General features: G+C 40.7%; 1 protein-coding gene and 1 non-coding gene across 2 annotated transcripts; one reads left to right on the top strand and one right to left on the bottom strand.

Annotated features, from left to right (window-relative positions):
- The first annotated feature begins 65 nt into the window (after window positions 1–65).
- Window positions 66–138, top strand: trnar-ucg (transfer RNA arginine (anticodon UCG)). The gene has a single exon. It is a non-coding gene; the product is annotated as a tRNA-Arg (tRNA).
- Window positions 139–3,526: 3,388 nt separating this feature from the next.
- On the bottom strand, window positions 3,527–21,978 carry LOC140718747 (uncharacterized). The gene is made up of 6 exons (XM_073032847.1): window positions 21,880–21,978; window positions 16,817–16,876; window positions 14,337–14,500; window positions 13,532–13,688; window positions 6,127–6,268; window positions 3,527–4,906 (listed from the first exon to the last, which is right to left on the bottom strand). The coding sequence occupies exons 2-6, from the start codon at window positions 16,872–16,874 to the stop codon at window positions 4,669–4,671; spliced, it is 759 nt and encodes a 252-aa protein (XP_072888948.1). The 5' UTR covers window positions 16,875–16,876; window positions 21,880–21,978; the 3' UTR covers window positions 3,527–4,668.
- Between the last annotated feature and the right edge of the window lie 690 nt (window positions 21,979–22,668).

The raw sequence follows: 22,668 nt of genomic DNA on the forward strand, positions 1-22,668 counted from the left end.
GTAATATCAAAAGTACATCAACATTTTCAATGCTTTTCTAAGCTATGGTCATAGATTTATCTGTCGGCCGCGTGGCCTAATGGATAAGGCGTCTGACTTCGGATCAGAAGATTGCAGGTTCGAGTCCTGCCGCGGTCGCTTTTTTTTAGTAAAATACATTCTTGCAGTTTTAAGAGCCCATTCAAACTTGCGCTGGATTCGCACTTCTCTTAAATTTTGGACTTTTTAACATGGAGAAGATAACGTTCCCAGGTTTACAAATAAATGACTTGTAAAAAAAAAGTTCTTTCCTTAGGGACCATAAGGTCCTCCAAACAAATTCCCTAAAGGAATTAGGGCTAAATGGTCAAAATGTACTTTCTTGTTGTAGTGAAAAAAAATTACATAGGTATAGAGCAGCACACATAAAATGCTGGAAGAACTCAGCAGGTCAGGCAGCATCTGTTGAACTGAATAAATGGTCAATGTCTCCGGCCGAGAGTTTAGGAGTTGTATACAACATAGAAACAAGCCTCTCAGTCCACTGCATCTATAATCAACCACCACGTGTATCTATACTAATCCAACTTGCCTGTATTTTTCCATGTCATGTTATGCCCTGTTCATTTAAGTACATGTCAATAAACATGTTGAATGTTTTTTCTCTCTGTACCTATCACTTACATCTCCTGTGGAAGCTACATCCAGATTCTCACTACTCTTAACCCCTAAGATGCCCTTTAAATCCCTTCCTTTTTCCTTAAACCTATGCCCTTTAACCTTGGACACCCTTACCATGGGTAGCGGACCCTGTCGATCCATGCTAAATGATGTCTCACATAATCTTATATCGCTCTCTCAGCTTAGTCTCCAAAGAAAAAAAACCCTAGCCTACCCAATCTCTCTGGATAACTAAAGCTAACAAATCCCTCAAGAACATATGAATAGTTAAAAGATTTGCAACATGACTGTAAAGATAGCGATAGGCTAGTTAGCTGGATATAAAAATGGCAAATGGAATTTAAAGCAGAGAGTGATACAACGATGCATTTGGAGAGGATAAGTAATAAATTTGGAGAGGATAAGTACTGGGATATTGTGAAAAGTGCAGGAATAGAGTGATTCATTTTAAGTCAATAATTTCTAACTATGGCAAATAACATAAAAGAAGCGGGATCATGCTAAAACTGTACAAACCACCTACTGGGCCACAGGTGGCACGCTCTAGAGTCTAGTTCTGAAAGGTCTACATAGAGTGAGGGTAGAGAGGATATTTCCTATGGTGGGAGAGTCTAGGACCAGAGAGCACAGCCTCACAATAAAGGACCTCCTTTTAGAGCAGAGATTGAGGAATTTCTTTAGCCTGAAGGTGGTGAATCTCTGGAATTCATTGCTACAGACGGCTGAGAAGGCCAAGTCATTGGGTATATTTAAAGTGGAAATTGGTGGGTTCTTGATTAGTAAGGGTGTCAAAGGTTATGGGGAGGAGAATGGGGTTGAAAGGTATAATAAATCAGCCATACCAGATTAATTACAAAGCTGGTCAGCTGCAAAACACTACTGGACATCATAACTGTTTGATAGGAAGAAACAAGCTAACCGCAGCATGGATAGGGCCAAATAGCTATTATCATCAAATTATATCGAAAGAGTACAATCTGTTTAGTTTACTGATTTTTATACTTCATTGATACCATGTGTACTAACTCAATTACTATTGCCATCTGTCAGATCACTCACTGAATACGTCAATAATCTTTAGAGAAACACAGGGTTTGAGATACTTTCCTTCGAATTTGCTGACAATTAATTAACTGAATAGCACATCGTTCACACTCAAGGATCTTTAAAAGCTGTCATTTTAAATTTGTGGATCTTCACCCCCCCCCCCCCCCCCCGTGGTTCAAAGTCAGGGGCTGGAGAATCTTAAATAAAATATACATTGTTGCACTTTACCAAATTTTATACCTGTATAAAATCTACCTAGTAACCAGATTCAATGGACCAAATGGCCTAATTCTGCTCCTATGCCTTATCGTCTTATGGTATCTTGTAACAAATTTGGTGACTCAGAAATATGTAAAAACACAAAGAAGGTACAGAGGGGATATCAGACCTTGCTGCTGCTAGTTAGTAGAATTTTAGTTATGAGCTTGGGCTGTTAGTTCCTCTGGTATGAAAGAGACTGGAAGAGATTAAAGTGAAAGTTGAAAATGCTGCACACTTAGGACATCTTAAATAAAAATAGAAAATGCTGGAAACTCAGCAAGTGAGGCAGCAAAGTTGGCATTTCAGGTCCAGGAACTGGGAAAGTGAGAAAGCAAGTGACGGAGAAGGTGGAGGTAAGGAGAAGGAAAAGACAAAGAGAATATCTTCAATAAGTTGAGATCTTCGAGTCACTGTACCAGTCCGAGCAGTTAATTCTTCCTTGTCTGTGATACATGCTGCGGAGAGCAGGGCTGTGGGACAACCCCAGCAGACCAGGTTATGCTGATGGAGCAAGGAGTTACCCAAAGTTAGAGAATTTGATACTGAGTCCAGAAGGCTGTCACATTGCCGATGGAAGATGTGTCAAAACCAAAGGCCATCCTTGTCCTATCTTCTAAACTTGGGGTCATATGAAACTCCTCAACCTGTTCCAAACTCCTGTCAGTTCTTGCTTGTCATTCTTCAGTTGCTGAGGTCCAAAACTCCAGTTGCCTCTTTAAACTTCTCTGTCCCTACATTTCCTTCCTTTAAAGCAATCTTATAGATTTGGCCTAATGAACGGTCTCAGCACAGAACATTTAACTGTTTATTCCTCTCCATAGATTCTGCCAGAACTGCTGAGTTTCTCCAGCTTTTTATGTGTGTTACTCTAGATTTCTAGCATTTGCAGAATCTATTGTGTTTAATCTGTAAGCTTTGTTTAACTAAGCATCATCATCATTGCTAAAATTGCCTTACCAAATGTTTTGCGATAACACTCACGTGAAGCCATTTAACTATACACTGGCCACTTTATTATGTATACCTATACACCTGCTTGTTAATGCAAGTATCTAATCAGCCAATCATGTGGCAGCAGCTCTATGCATAAAAGCTTGCAGACATGGTCAAGAGGTTTAGTTGTTGTTCAGACCCAACATCAGAGTGGGAAAGAAACGTGATGTAAGTGACTTTGACTGTGAAATGCTTGTGCCAGGAGGGCAGATTTAAGTATCTCAGAAACTGCCGATCATCTGGGAATTTCATGCACAATAACCTCTAGAGTTTACAGAGAATGGCACGAAAAAACATAAAAGATTCTCAGTGAGCAGCAGTTCTGTGGGTGTAAATGCCTTGTTAATGAGAGGTTAGAGGAGTTCAAGCTAACAGGAAGGTGACAGTAACTCAAGTAATCACGCATTACAACAGTGGTGTGCAGAAGAAAATCTCTGAATACACAACACATTGAACCTTGAAGTGGAGGGACTACAGCAGCAGAAGACCATGAACACACATTCAGTTTCCTCTTTATTAGGGTACAGGAGAGTGGCCACTGACTATAACTTAGTAGTTATCTATCAGCAAACATTTTCTGACATATAAAAGTATGATTGGAATAGGTAATTATTATCTCAGAGCCAAGAGAAACTTGGTCAAGACTGTCTGAAGTATTGCAAACAGAGTTCAGAGGCATTAATTCCATTGGTCTTGGATGCAAATAATTCACCATTCATGTTATTTCCAAAGTAAAATAATCAGAGACAAACTGGTTTCAGCTGTGTTGTTGGTGTTTTTTTTTAATTTCCCCATTACCTCACATAACATTAATAGAATCTGGAAGAAACCTTGCATAGACTGCATTATTCCTGTAAGCAACATTAGAGTCACTTTTCACCAAAAACCATTTAGTATGGATTGCTCTTCATCAGGAAAAACTGCAGTATTGTAGAATACAGTCTGAGTATAACTTCTGCAGTATACTACAATACTGAAGTAGTGTAGTCATACAGTAATATGACTTATGTACTGCTATTGTATTTGCAGAGATGTATTTCAACTACAGAAGAATAAAAAAATGAAGCATTCTAATTACTAGAACATTTTGTAAGATGAAATACTTCTGAAATTCCTTCAAAGGGGTACAAAAGATCATGGAGACTGGATATTAATCAGCAGGTGCAAGATGTGAAAACCAAAAAAAAACCTGTAGATGTTGCAAATCTGGAAATGCTGGAAAAGTGTTTTGTAGGTAGGAAAGGCTTAGAGCAGAGGTTTCCAATCTGGGATCCACTGACCCCTTGCTTAAAGACATTGGTTCATGGTGTAAAAGAAGTCGGCAACCCCTGGTTTAGAGTGATAAGGGCCAAATGTAGACAAATGGGACTAGCTTAGTTAGATAACTTGGTTAGAATGGATGAAATGGACCAAAGGTCCTTTTTACCATGCTGTGTAGCACCATGACTTTGTGACAGGTCAGGCGTCGTACATGGAAAGAGAAACAATAGTGGTTCAACTTAAAGACACCATCAGTATCCTGAAGAAGTTTCTTCAGCCTCGACCATTATCTTCCCACGGACGCCACATGGTCTGCTGAGATTTTCCAGCCTTTTCTGTTTTCACTGACAAAATAAGAATTTGTGATGGAAAAGAAAATCACAAACAGTAGTTCCATTTGAAAAGAACAAAACAACCAAAGATTAAACTGTAGTGGATTAAAGGAAATTAATTCCACTTCTGTCTAATAGGATTGTTATATAACAATGTCTGATGAGTCGGGGCTGCACCATTCCATTTGCTTTCATGATGTTCTAAGGATTGGCGCAAGTGTCTTAATATTTTCAGAAGTTCTTTATTCTCCTTCAGAAGTGATTCTTTCTTCAGCAGTGCCATCTTTTGTTCTTTTCTGGCAACATCTCTCTCCCTTTCCATGAAGGCCAACTCATTTTCCAAATCCTGTAACCTAAAGGTTATTATGGATCAATTAGTATTGTCAAACACATTTCCTTTCTCCCCCACACCTCTCTCGTCTCTACAAATCCTCCCTTATCAACCTTCTACCAATCCACCTTCTCCTTCTCTTTCCTCTTGCATTATAGGATTAGATACTGAATGAGACAAATTTTTCGAGAGAGAAGTACAGCACCAAACCAGGCCCTTCAGTCCATGCTGAAACCATTTAAACTGCCTTGCTGATGAAATTGTTGTAGAAGTTCAATAAATATCATACCTGATTTTATAAATTTGAACTGGTTGTAGATATATACACCCATACTTACATTTTGATGCTGTGGGTACCTGCACCAGAATTTTAACATGCAAATCAAAAAATCAAAAACTGCAGATGCTAGAAATCTGACATAAAAACAGAAAATGCTGTGAATACTCATCAAGTCGGGCAGCATCTGTGGAGAGAGGAAGAGTTAATTGTCCAGGTTAATTGTCCCATCATCAGAACTGGGAAGAGAGTAAATGGAGAAGGTGAAGGAGGGATGGGATGGACAAAGGGATTATCTGCGATTGAGTGGACCAAATGTATTGTAGTAACCGGATCAAATTATGCAACTTTGTCTGTACTAATAGCAGGATTGATGAGCATGGCTGGAATACAACAATATGAAATAAAAAACCAAACCAAAATCACAATGGATGATGGACAAAAATGGGTAGTTCTCAAACAAGAAGAAAGTAAGAGTGAGTTACCTAAAGTTAAAGAGTTTGTAATCAGGTGTAGAAGCTGACCTGATGGTGATTGAAATATCAGTTCTCAGACTTGCAATGGGTGTCATTGTAATGGCACAGGAGGCCAGAGGCAGATAGGTTGCATTGGGAGTGTGATTGGGAAAAGTTTTAGGTGGCTTGGTAGTGTAGTGGTTAACACAATGCTTTATAGTACAGGCAACCCTGGTTCAATTCCCACTGCCGCCAATTGTAAAGAGTTTGTATGTTCTCCCCTTCATTGTGCCAGTTTCCTGCGGGTGCTGTGGTTTCCTCCCACAGTGCAAAGACATGCTGGTTGGTAGGTTAATTGGTTGGTGTAAATTGTTCCATTTGCAACTTCTTTTGCAACTTAAAACTAACTCATTCTCTGTTTTTCCTGGTGCCAAATAAGGGTCTCAGATCTGAATCATTAATGCTTTCTCTTTCTTGAGATTCCATCGTTGTACTATGAAGTCCGTTTACCGTAGTAAATACTCTCTCTTCATGTCTCCCAGGGCTCTTTTGAGAGTAAGTGCCTCCTCCATGTAGCCCTTCTGTAGCTCTTGTTCAAGTGTTTGTACTTGTTTCCAAAGCTTGTCTCTCTTACCACCATTATCCCGTTTCTCTGTGAACACATTCAAGCATAAGTCTTTGGAATGATGCCTAGCCAGTTCAACAGTAGACAATTATAATCTTCTGTGGCTATGGAAGTAGACAAAATATATAACCAGAATTAAAATGAATGTGATAAGAAATACAATTTGTGGCCACTTCATTAGGTATCTCCTTCTGTAGCCCATCCACTTCAAGGTTTGACAATTTGTGCACTCTCCTCTGACCTCTCTCATTAACAAGGTGATTTCGCCTACAGAACTGCCACACACTAGATGATTTGTGCTTTTTGTTTCTCACACCATTCTCTGTAAACTCTAGAGACTGTTGTGCATGAACATCCCAGGAGATCAGCAGTTTCTGAGATACTCAAATCACCTGTCTGGCATGAGTAATAATTCCAAGGTCAAGGTCACTTGGATCACATTTCTTCCCTTCCCTATTCTGATGTTTGGTTTGAACAACAACTGAACCTCTTGACCATGCTTGCATACTTTTATGCATTGTGTGTCATGTGCTGCAATCCTTTGTTTAATCCTACCGTCTTTCGGAATTTTTTTTCCCACTTATTGGAATTTGCATTCTTCAAGCAATAAGTATTGATTTTAAGCACACGTTAAGGATTTGAGATCATCTAGGCCGATACATCCCTGAAGTGCGGAGAGAGTGCTACAGTAACAGAACACCATTTTTTGTCTGAAATCCAACAACTCTGATTCCGGTGATTAGGTAGATATTAGCATTGCCAGTAAATTATGCAACAAAGAGCAGGGATATATCCTGAGTAACATGCCTCCCACAGTAAACTATCAAAAACAGATTAATTGATCATTTACTTCATTGCTGTACAGAGCACCTTGCTGTGTACAAAATGGCTCCTGTATCTCCTTACATAATTTCATTCACTGATTCATTACCCATTCAGTGTTTTGGGATATATAGTGTTCTACATTCATACTAATAAAGTCAATAAGCTTGTCTTTCTCATTCCCTCAGCTCCAAAAAAAGAACAAATATAATTTTACAAATCTCATCATCCTGTTTCTTTACTGTCTTAACTTGACTATATTAAAAGTAACACCCAAGACATTGTCCTTTAGTTCAGCTTCAGGTTTCAGAACTTGCCTTTTCATTTCCACTATAACTTATAGTCAATAAAAAAGTTGTGATTGTCCTCTCCACACCACTAAGAACCCTGATGCCATTTTTCAAACTATCCATGATTTCATTGGAGCCAATTGACAGGATTGATTCCTGGACTAAACCCTACAAGAGGACTGGGCTTAGAAGGAGGAGAGGTAGTCTCATTGAGATATGCAAGGATATAAGAGGGATGTGGAGAGAATGTTTCCTCAGGATGTTAAAGCTACAAGTAAGACACATCATTTCAGTGTAAGTACTTGGCTATTTAATGCTGACATGAGGAAAATGTCTTTACTGAGGATTGTAAATCTTTGGACATCCCTACTTCAAATGGTTGTGAATATTCAGTGTTTGAGTACGTTCAAGATAGATCTTTCGGCAATAGGGAATTCAGGGGGATGTGGGGATCGGGTGGGCTTGTTCAGCTGTGATTTTATTGAATTGCCCAATTCAAGCTGGGACATAGGCTGCTGCTGTCTCCTGTTTCATAGCCTACTGGTTAGGCTTCTATTAGATAACAATGTCACCATTTCAAAGTGCCCAGCCACCCAGAATAAATACCACTTGCCAAAAATATGGTGGTACTGATAATCATACATGTAACACGACCTTCTATCATTATCAGATTGGGCAGCTTGTTCTAATTGATATTAATAACCCAATCAATGCGATTATAAATACTTAGTCCTAATATGGTTATGGGAACTTGAACAGTTCTACTGCCATCTATAAATTTGCTGATGACGATGACATCGCTGCTGTTGAATGAATCGCGGGTGGTGGTGAAGCAGAGTACAGAGATGAGATGGGGCACCTGGTTGAATGGTGTTGTAATAATAAGATCATGTTAATCATTGACTTTGAAAGAGGAGAGACCACCCCTTTCATTGGTAGAACTGGAGAGAGTTAGCAACTTTGAATTTCTGGGCCTTAACATCTCGAATGAGCTACCCTGAGCTCAGCACAGAGACACAAATCATGTGCCTCTGCTTTCTCAGAAGTTTAGGGAGCTGTGGCATGTCACCAAATTATCTAACAAACCTCTAGAGATGCTTTATTGAAAGTATCCTAGCTGGTTACTATATCATAGCCTGGAACAGCATTTCCAATGCACAGGAAGGCAGGAAGCTGCAGAGAGTAGTGATGATAGCCCAGTCTGTTTTGTGTATGACCTTCCCCATCCTGATGGCATCTAAATAAGATGCTGCATCATGAAGGTGGCACCTATCACCAAAGACCCCTGCCATCCTGGTCAAGCCTTCTTCTTGCTGCTACAGTTAGGCACGAACTATAGAAACATGAAGTCCCACACCATCAGGTTCATAGGTATCCATATGTGCTTTCCAGAGCATCCAGCAGGTTCTTGAATGACCTGCACAATCCTAATCCTACCTCAGCAACAGAACACTGTGTGGACTTTCTCTTGCACTACCATGGATTCGTCTAATTGAGTATTTTTTCACTAATGTCTTGTTTCGCACAGTCTTTTTGTTAAGCGTCTTGTATAATTTGCAAAACTCAATGGGCCCACAGCCTTCCAAGTAGAAGCATTTTTATCATATGCTCAACCAAATCAAAAGACAAAATGAAAGTCATTCTAAGAACTACTTGGGTGTGAGGCATTGGCTGAGATGGTCAACTCAGCATTCCTTCAACGTGAGCCTGTGGTGTAACATTTTAGCAGACTCAATTTAATTTGCAACTTATATTGCACTGGTGAGACATTAAGATGGGAATCAAATATTTTAATTTGTGTATTAAAGTATAAAAAATAACTTCCAGATTCTACCAAGTTTGAATTTGGATTCAGATTTGTTTGGAAATGAACTGAGTTTCGACAACCTCAGAACATTCAAAAATGGTTGTTGATGTAGTTTCTATTGCAATGTAGGAATGTAGCAGCCAATTTACATACTGTCAAGTCCAGTTTATTGCTATATGCACAAGATTCAGAGAACAAACAGAATGGAGGCAGGTGTCTAGTGGTACATTGCAAGGGTCAGCATTGGAGGGGGCCTATGTTTTTTGTTAATTATACACAAGGAGCGCCATGGAGCAGAACAGTTGGCGTGACACTATTACAGCTCGGGCGGCAGAGTTTGGGGTTCAATTCCAGCGTCACCTGTAATAAGGAGTCTGTACATTAGGTGCTCCCCATGGAATGTGTGGGTTTACTCTGGGTCCTCCGGTTTCCTCCCACAATCCAAAGACACACCAGACAGGTTGGTAGGGCGTTGTAAATGATCCTGTGATTAGGCAAGGATTAAACTGGGGGTTGCAGGGTGGTGTGGCTCGAAGTGCAGGAAGGGCCTGTTCCACATTGTATCTCTAACTAAAATAAACTGACTTGGATGTGAATTGACAATGTTTGATCAGTGAGTTTGTAAATGACACAAAATTAGGAGGTGGTCTTGACAATGCAGGACGTTATCATAGATTACGAAGGAATCTTGATCAGTTCGGGAAGTGGGCTGAGGAGTGGCAAGTGGATTTCAACACAGGGAGTTCATTGGTTAATTGGACACATGGGTGCAATTGGGCAGTGTGGGCTCATTGAGCCGGAAGGGCCTGTTAACATGCTATGTCTCTAAATAAAAATAATTTTTAAAACCTGCTTACTGGGCCTCTGATGAAATAGGTTTTATTGCCAATATACTCTGTTATTCATTTCAATAGGTGCTTCTGACCTGCTGAGTTCCTCCGGTATTTTTTGTTGTGTGTTACTCTGCACATTTGATTTCTTTCCAAGTATGCCCTGTAAATGCCCTAAAAACCACATTGACAGCACTTGTATCCCTGCATTTGCAACCTGGAGTAAAAAAATCACATCAATCTTCTAACCCTAGGGCTTCTACATTCTGTGCTACTAACAGGGCCATCCCAGTCCAATGAAATTTTATATCGGACTTCACCAAATTCTTTTGTTTATTTAATCAAAGATCAGTTTGAAAGAATATTCTCATATTTCTATCAATACGGACATCTGTTCAGGTGATAGAAATTTGTCCTTACAGAATTCACAGATCACTACCTAACATTCTGAGGTTTGGAATAAAATTCACATTCATGGAATTTATGAGAAAAATAAGTAAATAAATCAACAGAAAAGTAAGATTTTACAAGTTGCATTTTTAGTGTTGGCAGAGATTTGCTTTATGGAAAATTTGTGATATTGACCATTTTTATGAATACAAACCCCAGTAATGCAGGGATTACTTGTTCATATTATATAAAAGAAACAAATTAGTGCTTTGCTTAGGTGCGTACATGCAACTTGGTGGGGAAGCAGTTAACTGGACTGCACTCTGAAGTCCATAGAACTTCGGCAGTTTTGATTCAAGAGACTACAAAACAAATCCATGAGATTCCCAGATATGGGGAAGTCATGTATGACAAATCTGATTGCGTTTTTTAAAGGAGAGGATACTTATTTATTTAGAGATACAGCATGGTTACAGGTCATTCCTACCTAATGAGCCCATGATGCCTAATTACACCCACGCGACAAGCCAACCTACTAACCTGTACGTCTTTGAAAGATGGGAGGAATGCAGAGCACCTGGAAGAAACCCACGCGGACATGGAGAAAACGTACAAACTCCTTGCAGAATTGAACCTAGGTCACTCGGGCTGTAATAGCATTATGCCAGAGGTTCCTAACCATTTTATACCATGGACCCCTACCATTAACTGAGGGATCCGTGGACCCAGGTTGGGAACCTCTACATTATGCTAACCACTACACTACATGGTGATGGTTGGGTGAGATCTGTGGATGTATAGTAAAGCATTCAATAAGCTCCCTCGTGGTAAGCTGATGCAAAGGATTAAGGCATGTGGGACTTGGTAGATTGGATTCAAAATTGGAAGGCAGAAGGTGGACAAGCTGCACTGCTTGTGTATGTGTGTTTGTCTGCGGCTGCTGGGAACAGTACCATCAATTTGCAGGATATGTCGCTCAAGGTCTTGTGCTATAATTTTTTTGTGTGATTGTATGTTTACTTGCTCTCTTGAACATACTGTGTTGTGTCTGGTACAGCATTGTGCCTTGTATGTTTTGCACCTTGTTTGACCCCAGAGGAACATTGTTTCGTTTGGCTATATTCATGTATGGTTGAAAGATAATAAACTTGAACTTGAACTTGGCGGGTATTAAACTGAATCAAGATCTATGACTAATGGTGTTTCACAACGAGCAGTGCCATGACCCCCTTCGTTTGTAATACATGTAAATGATTTGGATAAAAAATGTAGGTCGGTTATTTAGTTAAGTTTGCAGTCAACATGAAAATGGACAGTGAGAAAAGTTTAAAATTATATAGCAGGATATAGATCAAACTCAAAGTAAATTTTATTAACAAAGTTTGTATATGTCACTATGTACAACCCTGAGATTCACTTCAACAAGATCAGTCACAAATATGGTTGGAGATATAGTCAACGGAGTTTAATGCATTGGACAAGGGTGAGGTGTAGCACTTTGTGAAAGTGGAAAGTATACAGTGAATGGCAGGACCCTAAGGAGCATTGATATATAGAAGGATCTTGGGGTCCAAGTCAAGATCAAAGATTAAAGTACACTTATTATCAAAGAATGGATAAATTAAACATCCTTAAGATTTGCCTGCTTGCAGACAACCACACAGCAAGAAACCCAAAAGAACTCAATTTTAAAAAAAGAAAGACCAACGCCCAGTGCACAGAGAAAGAGAAAAAAGCACAAATCACGCAAACAATAAAAGCGAGCAACAGCATTCCAAACCGAACTGAGTCCATAGACCCAAATCACCAGAGCAGCCAGGGTAGGCCCAAAGCCTCGGTCTCAGTTCATCATATAGTGGGGCAAACTGACGTGAAGCTCGCAGACATGAAGCGCGTAGCAACCGGAACAGTCTCATTGCCTCAGCACTGTGGAGAGAGGAGCGAACATCGCAGGAGAGCAAGCGAAATTAGCCCGAGCCGACCCAACATTCCTGACACCCTGCCTTCCAGTCTCCCTGGGCCGGAGTTTAAATTGTCCAACCACCAGGTTCGGACCCGGCCATAGCTCCCTCGAAGTCGCAACTCAATTAGATAGGGTGGTAAAGAAGTCATATGGCATACTTGCCTTCACTGAGCAGAAACAGAAAGTCATGTTGAAGCTGCATAAAAATTCTAGTTAGATCACATCTGGAGTATTGTGTTTAGTGCAGGTTGCTACATTACAGGAAGGACGTGAAGGCTCTGGATAAGGTACAGAAGAGGTTCACTAGGATATCACATGGATTGGACAGTATTAGCTATAAGGAGAGATTAGACAAACTTGCATCACATTTTCCGAAATGTTGGAAGCTGAGGGCTGGTCTATATAAAATAATGGGAGGCATAGACAGAGCAGATAATCAGAGTCTTTATCCCAGGGTAGGGTTATCAAATACTACAGTATTATGTACTCTCCCTAGCACCTGTCACAGTATTATGTCCACTTCTTGGCACATATTTGAGAGCAGCCACAGTTTTGAATAGAGAAGGGTGGCATGGTAGCATAGTGGTTAGCACAATGCTTTACAGTACAGGCAACCAGGTTTCAATTCCGGCCGCTGCCTGTAAGAAGTTTGTACGTTCTCCCTGTGACAGCATGGTTTTCCTCCAGGTGCTCTGGTTTCCTCCCACAGTCCAAAGACGCACAGTAGGTAGGTTAATTGGTCATCGTAAATTGTCCATCATTAGACTTGGATTAAATTGAGGTTTGCTGGTAGTGTGGCTCACAGGGCTGGAATATACTATTCCACACTGTACCTCAATCAATCAATCAATAAATAAATAAATAAATAATACCTGCCTATGAAGGTGTGAGAGGCAAGAAGTAACTAGCTCAGATTGCTGAGGCCAGTTTCAGGTTGGGCTAGGGCCTAATGGTTAGAACATTCACCATTTGCTTCATGTTGATTCTGAAGATGGACGCAGAAAAATTTTAACCTGGGTATAAGAAGTAGCGTTAATGGATTGTGGTAAAGAAAGTGATAAAGTAGATATGCAAGGGGCTATTAAACAGAATGTCCTAGGCCTACAATGGGAAAGGAATTATAAGACAAAAGTCATATTTCATTTCACATGTAAATTAACCAATTTAATTTTCATTATTTCCCTTTACCTAGGCTCCTTGTTAATGCTGCATTATTTAAGGCTTTAGCCAATTCAACATAGCCTGTCTCTTTCAGCACCTCAGAGAATGGCTCCAAGACCCACCATCCTTCAGCCTCCAACAGCGAGAGCAATTTGGCAACTTTATACTCTTGGCTGCCTTCCCTCTGCAAGTATAAAGGATACAATTGAATGTAAGATCTATGAAAATAAAACAAAAATTAAGTCAGACCTAAAATCATATTTGAATAAAGAAGCAAATGCAAAAAGAAACACCCTTTAGTTCCTGTTTTCAACTTTCACAGAAACCACCAATGCATGGGTAATTTTATGGGATGGCACAATAGCCTAACGGTTAGTTTAATGCTAATACAGGGCAAGCGACCCAGGTTCAGTTCTGTCGTTGTCTGTAAGGAGTTTGCACATTTTCCCCATGGGTTTCATCCGGGTGCCATGATTTCCTCCCACATTCCAAAGACATATGTATAGGTTAGTAGGTTAATTGGTCACATGGGTGTAATTGGGCTCGGTGAGCTGGGAGGGCCTGTTACCGTGCTGTGTCTATAAGTAAACTTCCCGCAGGTACATGCAACTACCAAGCGCTTCAGCCAAGTTACAACCCTTTATCTGTGACCCCCTACAGTAAGTGTTCACAGCTAGCTGATTTAACTGGGAGAAATGTCCTAGTTAAGCCTGATCCCATTTTCCACTAATGTCAACTCATGCCACTGTGTACCACGAATCCTAAGTGATTATGCCTTTTCAAGCCCAGAAGTCAGGTTTAGGACCAGAGCCATTTTTGTTCCCTTCCATACCTGTATTATTCGGATTTGTTGGTCAGATAGAATCCCCTTTTCCCGTAGAAGTCTGTAGAACACTGGCGATATCTGAAGCTGTGTGACAATCAAGGAAAAGTTGTCCCGAATTACAGCTTTATGGAAACCCTCGTTCCATGTACTTTGAAGATGGTTCCTGAAATCTGCAATTTAAACATTTTCTCTTGATCGAGAGTTAAGTCTACGCAGTGGCCACTTTATTAGCTACACCTGTACACCTGCTCATTAATGCAATTATTTAATCAGCCAATCTTGTGATGGCAATGCAATGCATAAAAGCATGCAGACATGGCGTAAAGGTTCAGTCATTATTCAGACCAAACTTCGGAATGGGAAGAAATGTGATCTAAGTGGCATTGATCATTGGTGCCAGACGGGGTGGCTTGAGTATCTCAGGAACTGCTGATCTCCCGGGATTCTCATGCACAACAGTCTCTAGAGTCTACAGAAGGCGGTGCAGAAATCAAAACATTGAGCGGCAGTTCTGTGACTGAAAAATGCCCTGTTAATGAGAGAGGTCAGAGGAGACTGGCCAGACTGATTCCAACTGACAGGAAGATGACCGCAACTCAAATAACCACGGGGTACAACAATGGTGTGCAGAAAAGCATCTCTGAATGCACAACACATCAAGCCCTGAAGTAGTTGGGTTACAGCAGCAGAAGACCATGACCATGCACCCTGTGCCATTTTATAAGGTACAGGAAGTACCTAATAAAGTGGCCATTGAGTGTATACTGACAATAATCCAGCTCCTTTGCTTTATTTCTTATTTATTTCATGGGGTTTAGGTTTGCTGGCAAAGCCAACATTTATTGTCCTTGCCCAATAGATCCAACCCAATAGGAATTGACTATGAGACATAAATATACATAACCTGAGCTCAGAGCCTCCTTATCCCTTTATATTATCATTTGTTTGTTACTTAATTCCTTCTTAATGCCTTACAATCCACTATAGACCTCCCTCCCCCCCCCCTTGTTCTTTCCCTCTCCATTTTCCGTGGTTGGGTGATTGTTTAAAATTTCTTCACCTCTAACAACCTGCAGGCTTGATGAAAGGCCACCAGCTGGAACTTCTACAGCTCTGTTTCTCTCTCTTTTTCTATAGATGGTCGCTAAACTTCGGAGCATTTACAACATTTCCTGCTTTTATTTCAGGCTTCCAGCATCTGCTGATTTCTATGTTCTCTGATATTATCTTTATCCAGGTGAACATAATGAAAGGGATGACTTTGAAGATCAGTGTCACATCGTACATACTCATTTTAATCCTGCATTCCTTATATACGGGAACCCAATATGGAAGGGGGGGGGGGGGGGGAAGGTCGAGAGGAGGATCTCCTAGTGGGCTTGCTCCTGGTTTGGCCGAGATGACCATTCACAGGTCTAGGTGGTGGAAAGTGGAGGGGTTCTGCCCGGGCTAACTGCCTGTCCCTCTTCCAAGGATATGCTCGTGCCCAGCTGTCCTTGGAGAGGAAGCATGCAGTTGCAATGGGTACACTGGGAGACTTCCAGGAGTGGAGAGCCCCCGAGGGTATTAACTGTTTAATAGATGGTAGTAATCATATTATAATCTGAGTGTAATCACTGTCTTGTAACTACTGAATATCTGTACCTTATGTGACTGTCGTGTAAATAAACTTCTATAGTTTTGTAATTTAAATAAAGGGGTGGTACTGGGGGAGAGTCACACTGTGGGAGGGTGGTCTGCCCGCCCCTTTTCCGAGCATACATTTGTGCCCGGCTGTCCTTGGAGAGGGAGCATGTGGTCGCAACGGGTACATTGGGGGGGAGTTCCGGGAGTGGTGGGCCCCATGGGGAATTGACTGTTTTATAATTTTATATTTTTATATTTTAATCTGAGTGTACTCACGGTCTTGTAAATACTGAACGCATGTATCTTGTGTGATTGTTATGTAAATAAACTTTTATAGTTTTGTAAAAATAAACTGTGTGCATATTTGTTCCATCATCAAGGACGGCTGCCATTCAAACCATGCTCTCTCCTCGCTACCACCACCGGGCCAGAGGTACAGGAGCCTGAGGTCCCACACCACCAGGTTCAAGAACAGTTGTGACCCAACAACCATCGGGCTCCTGAACCAGTGTGAATAATTTCACTCACCTCAACACTGAACTGACTCCACGACCTATAGACTCAGTTTCAAGGATTCATGCCTCAGTATTTTTTTTTGCACAATTGGTCCTTTGCACCTTGGTTGTCAGTCTTGTTTATGTAGTTTTTCATAAATTTTATGAACTTACTTCACTGTGAATGTTTGCTAAAAATGAATCTCGAGGTAGTATATAGTGACATATAATAAATGTACTCTGATAATAATTTTTCTTTGACTATGGTTCTACTCTGACCTTAATGTGCTCTCCTTGAGCAGTTCAGAGTGAAAAATCAAATGTAGCACCTTGTACAAATTTGAAAATTACCCTGCGTTTATTGACCTGTGTAACCAGAGCTGCTGAGAAATGACGTCTTCATCGTAGTTGCTGGTTTGATCATTGCTGCGAAGGGAAACAATAGCAAAGAATTAAAGGAAACTCAGCAGATTAAAAAATACATACTGTACAAGATCTTTTATTAGTCATTTTAGTCTGTTTAACATCAAACAAATGCACGGAAAATTAAGGCCCCAGATGTATAAATGGAAAGTGCTGGAAACGCTCAGGCAGCATTTACGGAAAAAAAAGAATCTGAGTTCATGTTTCAGGGAGAAGACCTTCTATCTCCAACCTGAAAATTTAACTGTTTCTCCTTCCACGATGCTGTCTCACCTGCTGAATATTTCCAACATTGCTTCTATTCCTGAATCTGCAGCTTTTTGATTATACAAGATAGACCCCAGGTTGCATTCCCTGGTCCCAGTTATTAGTAGCTGCAGAAGGCTTAGTGGTGTCCTCAGCTCCTTTTATAGATGTTTCTATAGATTCTACAGCTCTTGTGGATGCATATTGGAGATTATCCTGCCTGGTTTCACGACCTGGTAATGGAAACAGCAATGTCCGGGGAAGGAAAAGTTTACAGAAATTTGTGGATACAGTCCAGTCCACCACAGGCAAAGCCCTCCCAGGCATTGAGCACATTTACAAGGAACACTGCCACAAGAAAGCAGCATCCATCATCAAGGATCCCACCATCCAGACCATGATTTTTCTCACTACTACCATCAGGAAGGAGGTACAGGAGCCTTAGGTCCCACACCACCAGGTTCAGGAGCAGCTATTACCCTTCAACCATTGCACTCCTGAACTAGTGTCGATCACTTAGTTCACCTTAACTCAGATCAGCTTCCACTTGATTTTCAAGGACTCTAGACCTCCTGTTCTCAGTATCATTTATTTATGTATTTATTTTCAATTTGCACATTGCTTGTTTATTGGTCTTTCTTAAAGCATAGTTTTCAAATATTCTACTGAACTTCTTTATGTTCCTGTGAATGCCTGCAAGAAAAAATAATTTCACAGTAGTAGTTGGTGACATGTACGTATTTTGATGATGAATTTACTTTGACTGAAGACCCAATGGGCCCTGCTTCAAGTAGAAACATGGAGTGAAGATATTGGCCATGAATCACCCAGCAAGCCCCAGGTGAAGACAGACACCTGAGTGTATGCCAGGAGCCGAGCAGCCACCCCATTCACTAAAGGCAGCAGGCAAAAGAAACTGAAATGGTAAATAAAAATTCGCGCACTGCTGTCAAATAGTTAAAAATATTCTAGCTCGGGTGCCTGAGACGTTTCCACAGTACTGTAGTAATTTTATGAATTGCACTGTACTGCTGCTGAAAAAAAAGACAAATTCCATGACATATGTGAGTGATAATAAGCCTGATTCTGATAATGGGTCTCTATTGTGGACTGAGAGTGGGAAGGGGGCAGGTAGAGGGGAATCGGTTGGGATAAGGGGAAGGGAGAGTGGAGGGAGTAGAAAGCACCAGAGAGGCATTCTGTAATGATCAATAAACCAGTTGCTTGGAATAAAATTACCTTGCCTGGTATCTTATGGCTGGATGTATCAGCGTTCGCGCCACACCTGCCCCACCCCGGCACTCTTTCTCTGCCACCTCTCTCACAACTCTCCCTCACCATTCCCATCATATTTCCGAACTCGCTTTCCACTCCACGTTGACCAATGCAGTACTGCGCAAAAGTCTCAAGCGAACTAGCTATATATATATGTGCCAAAGACTTTTGCTCAGTACTGTCAGCACCAGCACCTGATGTGTTCTTGGTCAAGCTGAGGAAACTGTCATAGTGAGAAAAATCTTCACTGTTTGCCTTTTATAGCAACACTGCCATGGCAATACAGTGACACATCGTACAGTCAAGTTAACCACTAGGTAGTACAGTGTTTGTGCAGGGTGAAAATCCTCTCTGTCTGCATTCTACTGTGTTATTCATTTTTCCCCTTTGCTTCAAAAAATATGCCTTCAAGAGGACAAGAACATTGTCAAAGGAGTTGGAAGCTTGTGTGCCTCAACGACCCGGAGAGCTACTTTGGCTGGAGCCAGGGTTTTATGCTTTGGCTCCTGGTAGGGTCATCCAATCCAAACAGGTCAAAGGGTAGATGCCAGACTAATGGTGGTTCACTGGTCCTCCAGGTTTGGGGGGTTCAGCTCAGGGCTAGCAACTGGGACTGTTAAAACAAAATTGTCACGGAAACAGCCTTCTACATCTGAATGTGATGGTATCCCTGAGTCTCCAGCTGAGACTTGCATGACTGACGATAGTGAAAATGAGGAGGAAGCTACCGAAATGATGAAGGGTACCCTGAAGAACACCAGCGAGGACCTTCATTGCTGCCCTAAAACCCAGTGGCATAATGGGCAGGCCTATCTATCTATCTAGTCTAAAAATATTGAACACGTCTGAAGGATAGTTCGATGAGTGTCTTGTTGCCATCTTTTAAGTGTTAAGCGTGGACAAAGTATTAACAGTTGTGGATCCATTGTGTGTAATACCAGTCCTGCCCTTTTTATCATTTGATGCCCGTATCTATTCTCAAACAATGATTTTAGAACAGTGATATGTAACATCTGAAGGGTGCTGAGGCCAATTACAGATCTTCTTCTGCTCCCAGCATCAGAACTAGACTGCTGGGTGCGTCTGCTAATGACAAGTAGTCAGGGCGGTGGGAGGGTGCGAAGGTGGAAAGATACAGTGAATGTGCTTTTGAATCAGATTCATATTCGGTGAATGTAAATGGATTTCAGCTGGAGAGCATTGGGTCTTCAAAAGCAGCATAGTCATAACAGCCCTGTTTTATTGAGCGGATGGTGACAGACTAAATCTCAAGTCTGTCTATCAGTTGCTTTTGCCTGGCATCTATGTGACATTCTGTACCTACTCTAAGCTATGTATATAGCTTGTTTTATGCAAAGAAAAAAAATGATTTCATAGCCTGGCTCTTGGTCTCCCAGCAACGGTAGGCGCCAGTACTAAAAATGATGTCACCATGCTGGCACAGTGGCTGTACCGTAACCATGGTATCTGGTGTGCCCGCTGGTGGCATTGCAATCCCGTACCACACATACAAACAATTCATTCAGCTAGTCTGCCAGTTATAAAATGCAAACAAGGGAGTCTCGTACTCAACCAGATCAATTCAATTAAGCATTAATGAACTGAAAGGCCCATGTGTGTCGTGAATTTCATCCAACCAGGGTCTGTGCGCTCAAACAAAGTGAAACAAAATAAGAAATTATATTAAAATGGACAAGTGAGAGATAAATTCCTGCCTTTAAATTCAACGTCACTGTTAAATAAATGTTAATTTAATATTTTTATTGTGGATCTTTAGAGTTTTGTCACTGTCACTGTGTGATTCCCCTCATCACAGCAGCAGTTTCAGAGTAGAACAATAAGGGGCTCTGGTGACTGTGTGAAACCGGGCCTCTATTGTGGGTTTTACAGTACTTGCCAGCCAATCAACGGCATTCTGTATGTCTACCCAGCCTCATTTGCATGAACCCATTCTCTGCTGAACAGACCCATTTGGCATTGTTTCAGCTCTGGCTCAAAGTCCCATGAAGGTGCCAGATGGGATCTTTATTTCCAGACTTTCTTTCTCACGAGAATTTATAGGGACATCACAGTAAGAGTTTTGCATATTGCAAATCTGGGTGATACAGAATTAAGGGAGCCAATGCAAATCAATAGCTGCCACTTGGAAAACCTCATTTATACTCCGTGCAAGGCCTTGGGCTCTGCTTTACAATCACTCCCCCTCCTTCTGCAGAAGGTGGTGACTCTCGGCTGGTTTGCAGTTGCACCGATCCTAGCTGCCCGCTGATGCCTGAGCCAAGATCCCATTTTTCATGGGTTGTGATGTTATTCAACAGTCACAAACATTACAGTCAATTCTAATTGTCTACATGCAGTGCACAAACACACAGACTCATTAATAAGAGCAATTGGATAGTTATCAGAAATAGGACCCCTGGACAACTTCACCTGCCCTATCCGCTTCCAAACCCTGGATAGTTTTCCTCGTCTTATTCCCATGCCAGTTATAATGAAAGAACTTAGACTTATATGGGTTCTTTCATGGCCTCAGTAAATCCCAAAGTGCTTTACACCTAATTAAACACATTTGAATATTTGACATTGATGAAATACAAAAGCCAATTTTCACATGCCAAAGTCCCACAGATAGCAGTGAGGTAATAACTTGGCAACCTGTTTTAATGATGTTGGTTTTGGAGTAAATGTTGGTCAGAACCCTTGCGTTGAACCGTCATGCTGTGTGATCTTTTGACAGCTGAATCAGAATCAGAATCAGAATCAAATTTAATATCACTGGCATATGGCATGAAATTTGTTGTTTTGTGGTAGCAGTACTGTGCAATACATGAAAAAGCTATAAATTTATGATATGAAATATATATATTCCCTCTCTCTCTCTCACACACACATATATATATAATATATATTTAATATATACTTATATATGCAGTATACAGTATTTATATACATTTTTAAAAGTAGTGCAATAAGAGAATAAAAACAATTGTGAGTTAGTGTTCATGGGTCTGTTCAGAAATCTGATAGCGGAGGGGAAGAAGCTATTTCGAAAATGTAGAGTGTGTGCCTTCAGGCTTTTCTACCTCCTCCCTGATGGGAGCAATGTGGAGGGGGCATGTCCTAGGTGATGGGGTCCTGAATGATGAATGCCTCCTTTTTGAGGTATCGCCTCAGAAACCTTGATTTAGCATTTCACGGGAAATGGGGCACCCTGGAAAGTGCAGCACTCTCCCCTGCACAGCACTACAGTAGCAGTTGGGGTTTTTGTGCTCTCGTCCCAGGTCTTAAACCCACAAGCTTCTAAGTCGGTGCTAAGATGGATATGCAACTTAAATTCAATGTTCTTCCCATGACTACCTTGTAGACAGCACCGACTACAGATTAAGTTTAGGTCAGTTATTTCATAGCCTGAACCAGCTTGAACAGAATCTCAAAGGAACAAAATTTATTCCGTGAGGTTTGAAAAAATATGATGAATTACTTACTCTAGACTGCCAAATATCCACGAACTTCTGATCAAGGTGAGCTCTGAGCCTTGGAATGGGCCATGTTTACATTACTGGTTGCTAGGTGACTGCTGAATTCACTAGGCAGAATAAATGTCTTAGCTTTGTTTGTATTATCTTACTCACATGCAGTACACAGTCTACATAGATCCAATGAATATTTTGTTTTCTATGTTATCAACGTACACTTAGCAAAAGTGATAAGAAGGGAAATATTGGTGAATTCTCACTGCAACTTTCTACACTGAGGCAGATGAAAATATAGAAAATTACTTGGGAAGTCTCCAGACCATGATATGAAAAATAAAAATTATTTAAATAAAACAAATAACTTTAAGATACAGGTTTGAAAGAGTGGTGAAATGTCCTTGATACACAGTATGGTAGCCTACACAAGTGTGCACTAATATCTGGGAAAAGAGATTGGGTAGTGCAATTTTTTTTAGCTCATGTTAATGATGACCACTTCTTTGGACATAATTTTCATTATTTCTCCGATGTCGCAAATTATTGTTTCACACAATGAAGGAAAAGAGAAGGAGGACAGTTAACCACAGCATGACATCAGTCAGAAAGGACCTACAATTCTTCCAAACATATTTGAATTTGTTAATTCTAATTTTAAGGTACTACCAACAGGGAAGAGGTATAGGAGTCTGAAGATGCAGACTCAGTGGTTTAGGAATATCTTCTTCCCCTCCATCTGAAAGGTCCACTATTCCTTTTTTGCACTATTTAATAATAACTGTAATTTATAGATTTTTATCA

Source organism: Hemitrygon akajei, chromosome 30 (assembly GCF_048418815.1).
Source record: "Hemitrygon akajei chromosome 30, sHemAka1.3, whole genome shotgun sequence".
Lineage (NCBI taxonomy): Eukaryota > Metazoa > Chordata > Chondrichthyes > Myliobatiformes > Dasyatidae > Hemitrygon > Hemitrygon akajei.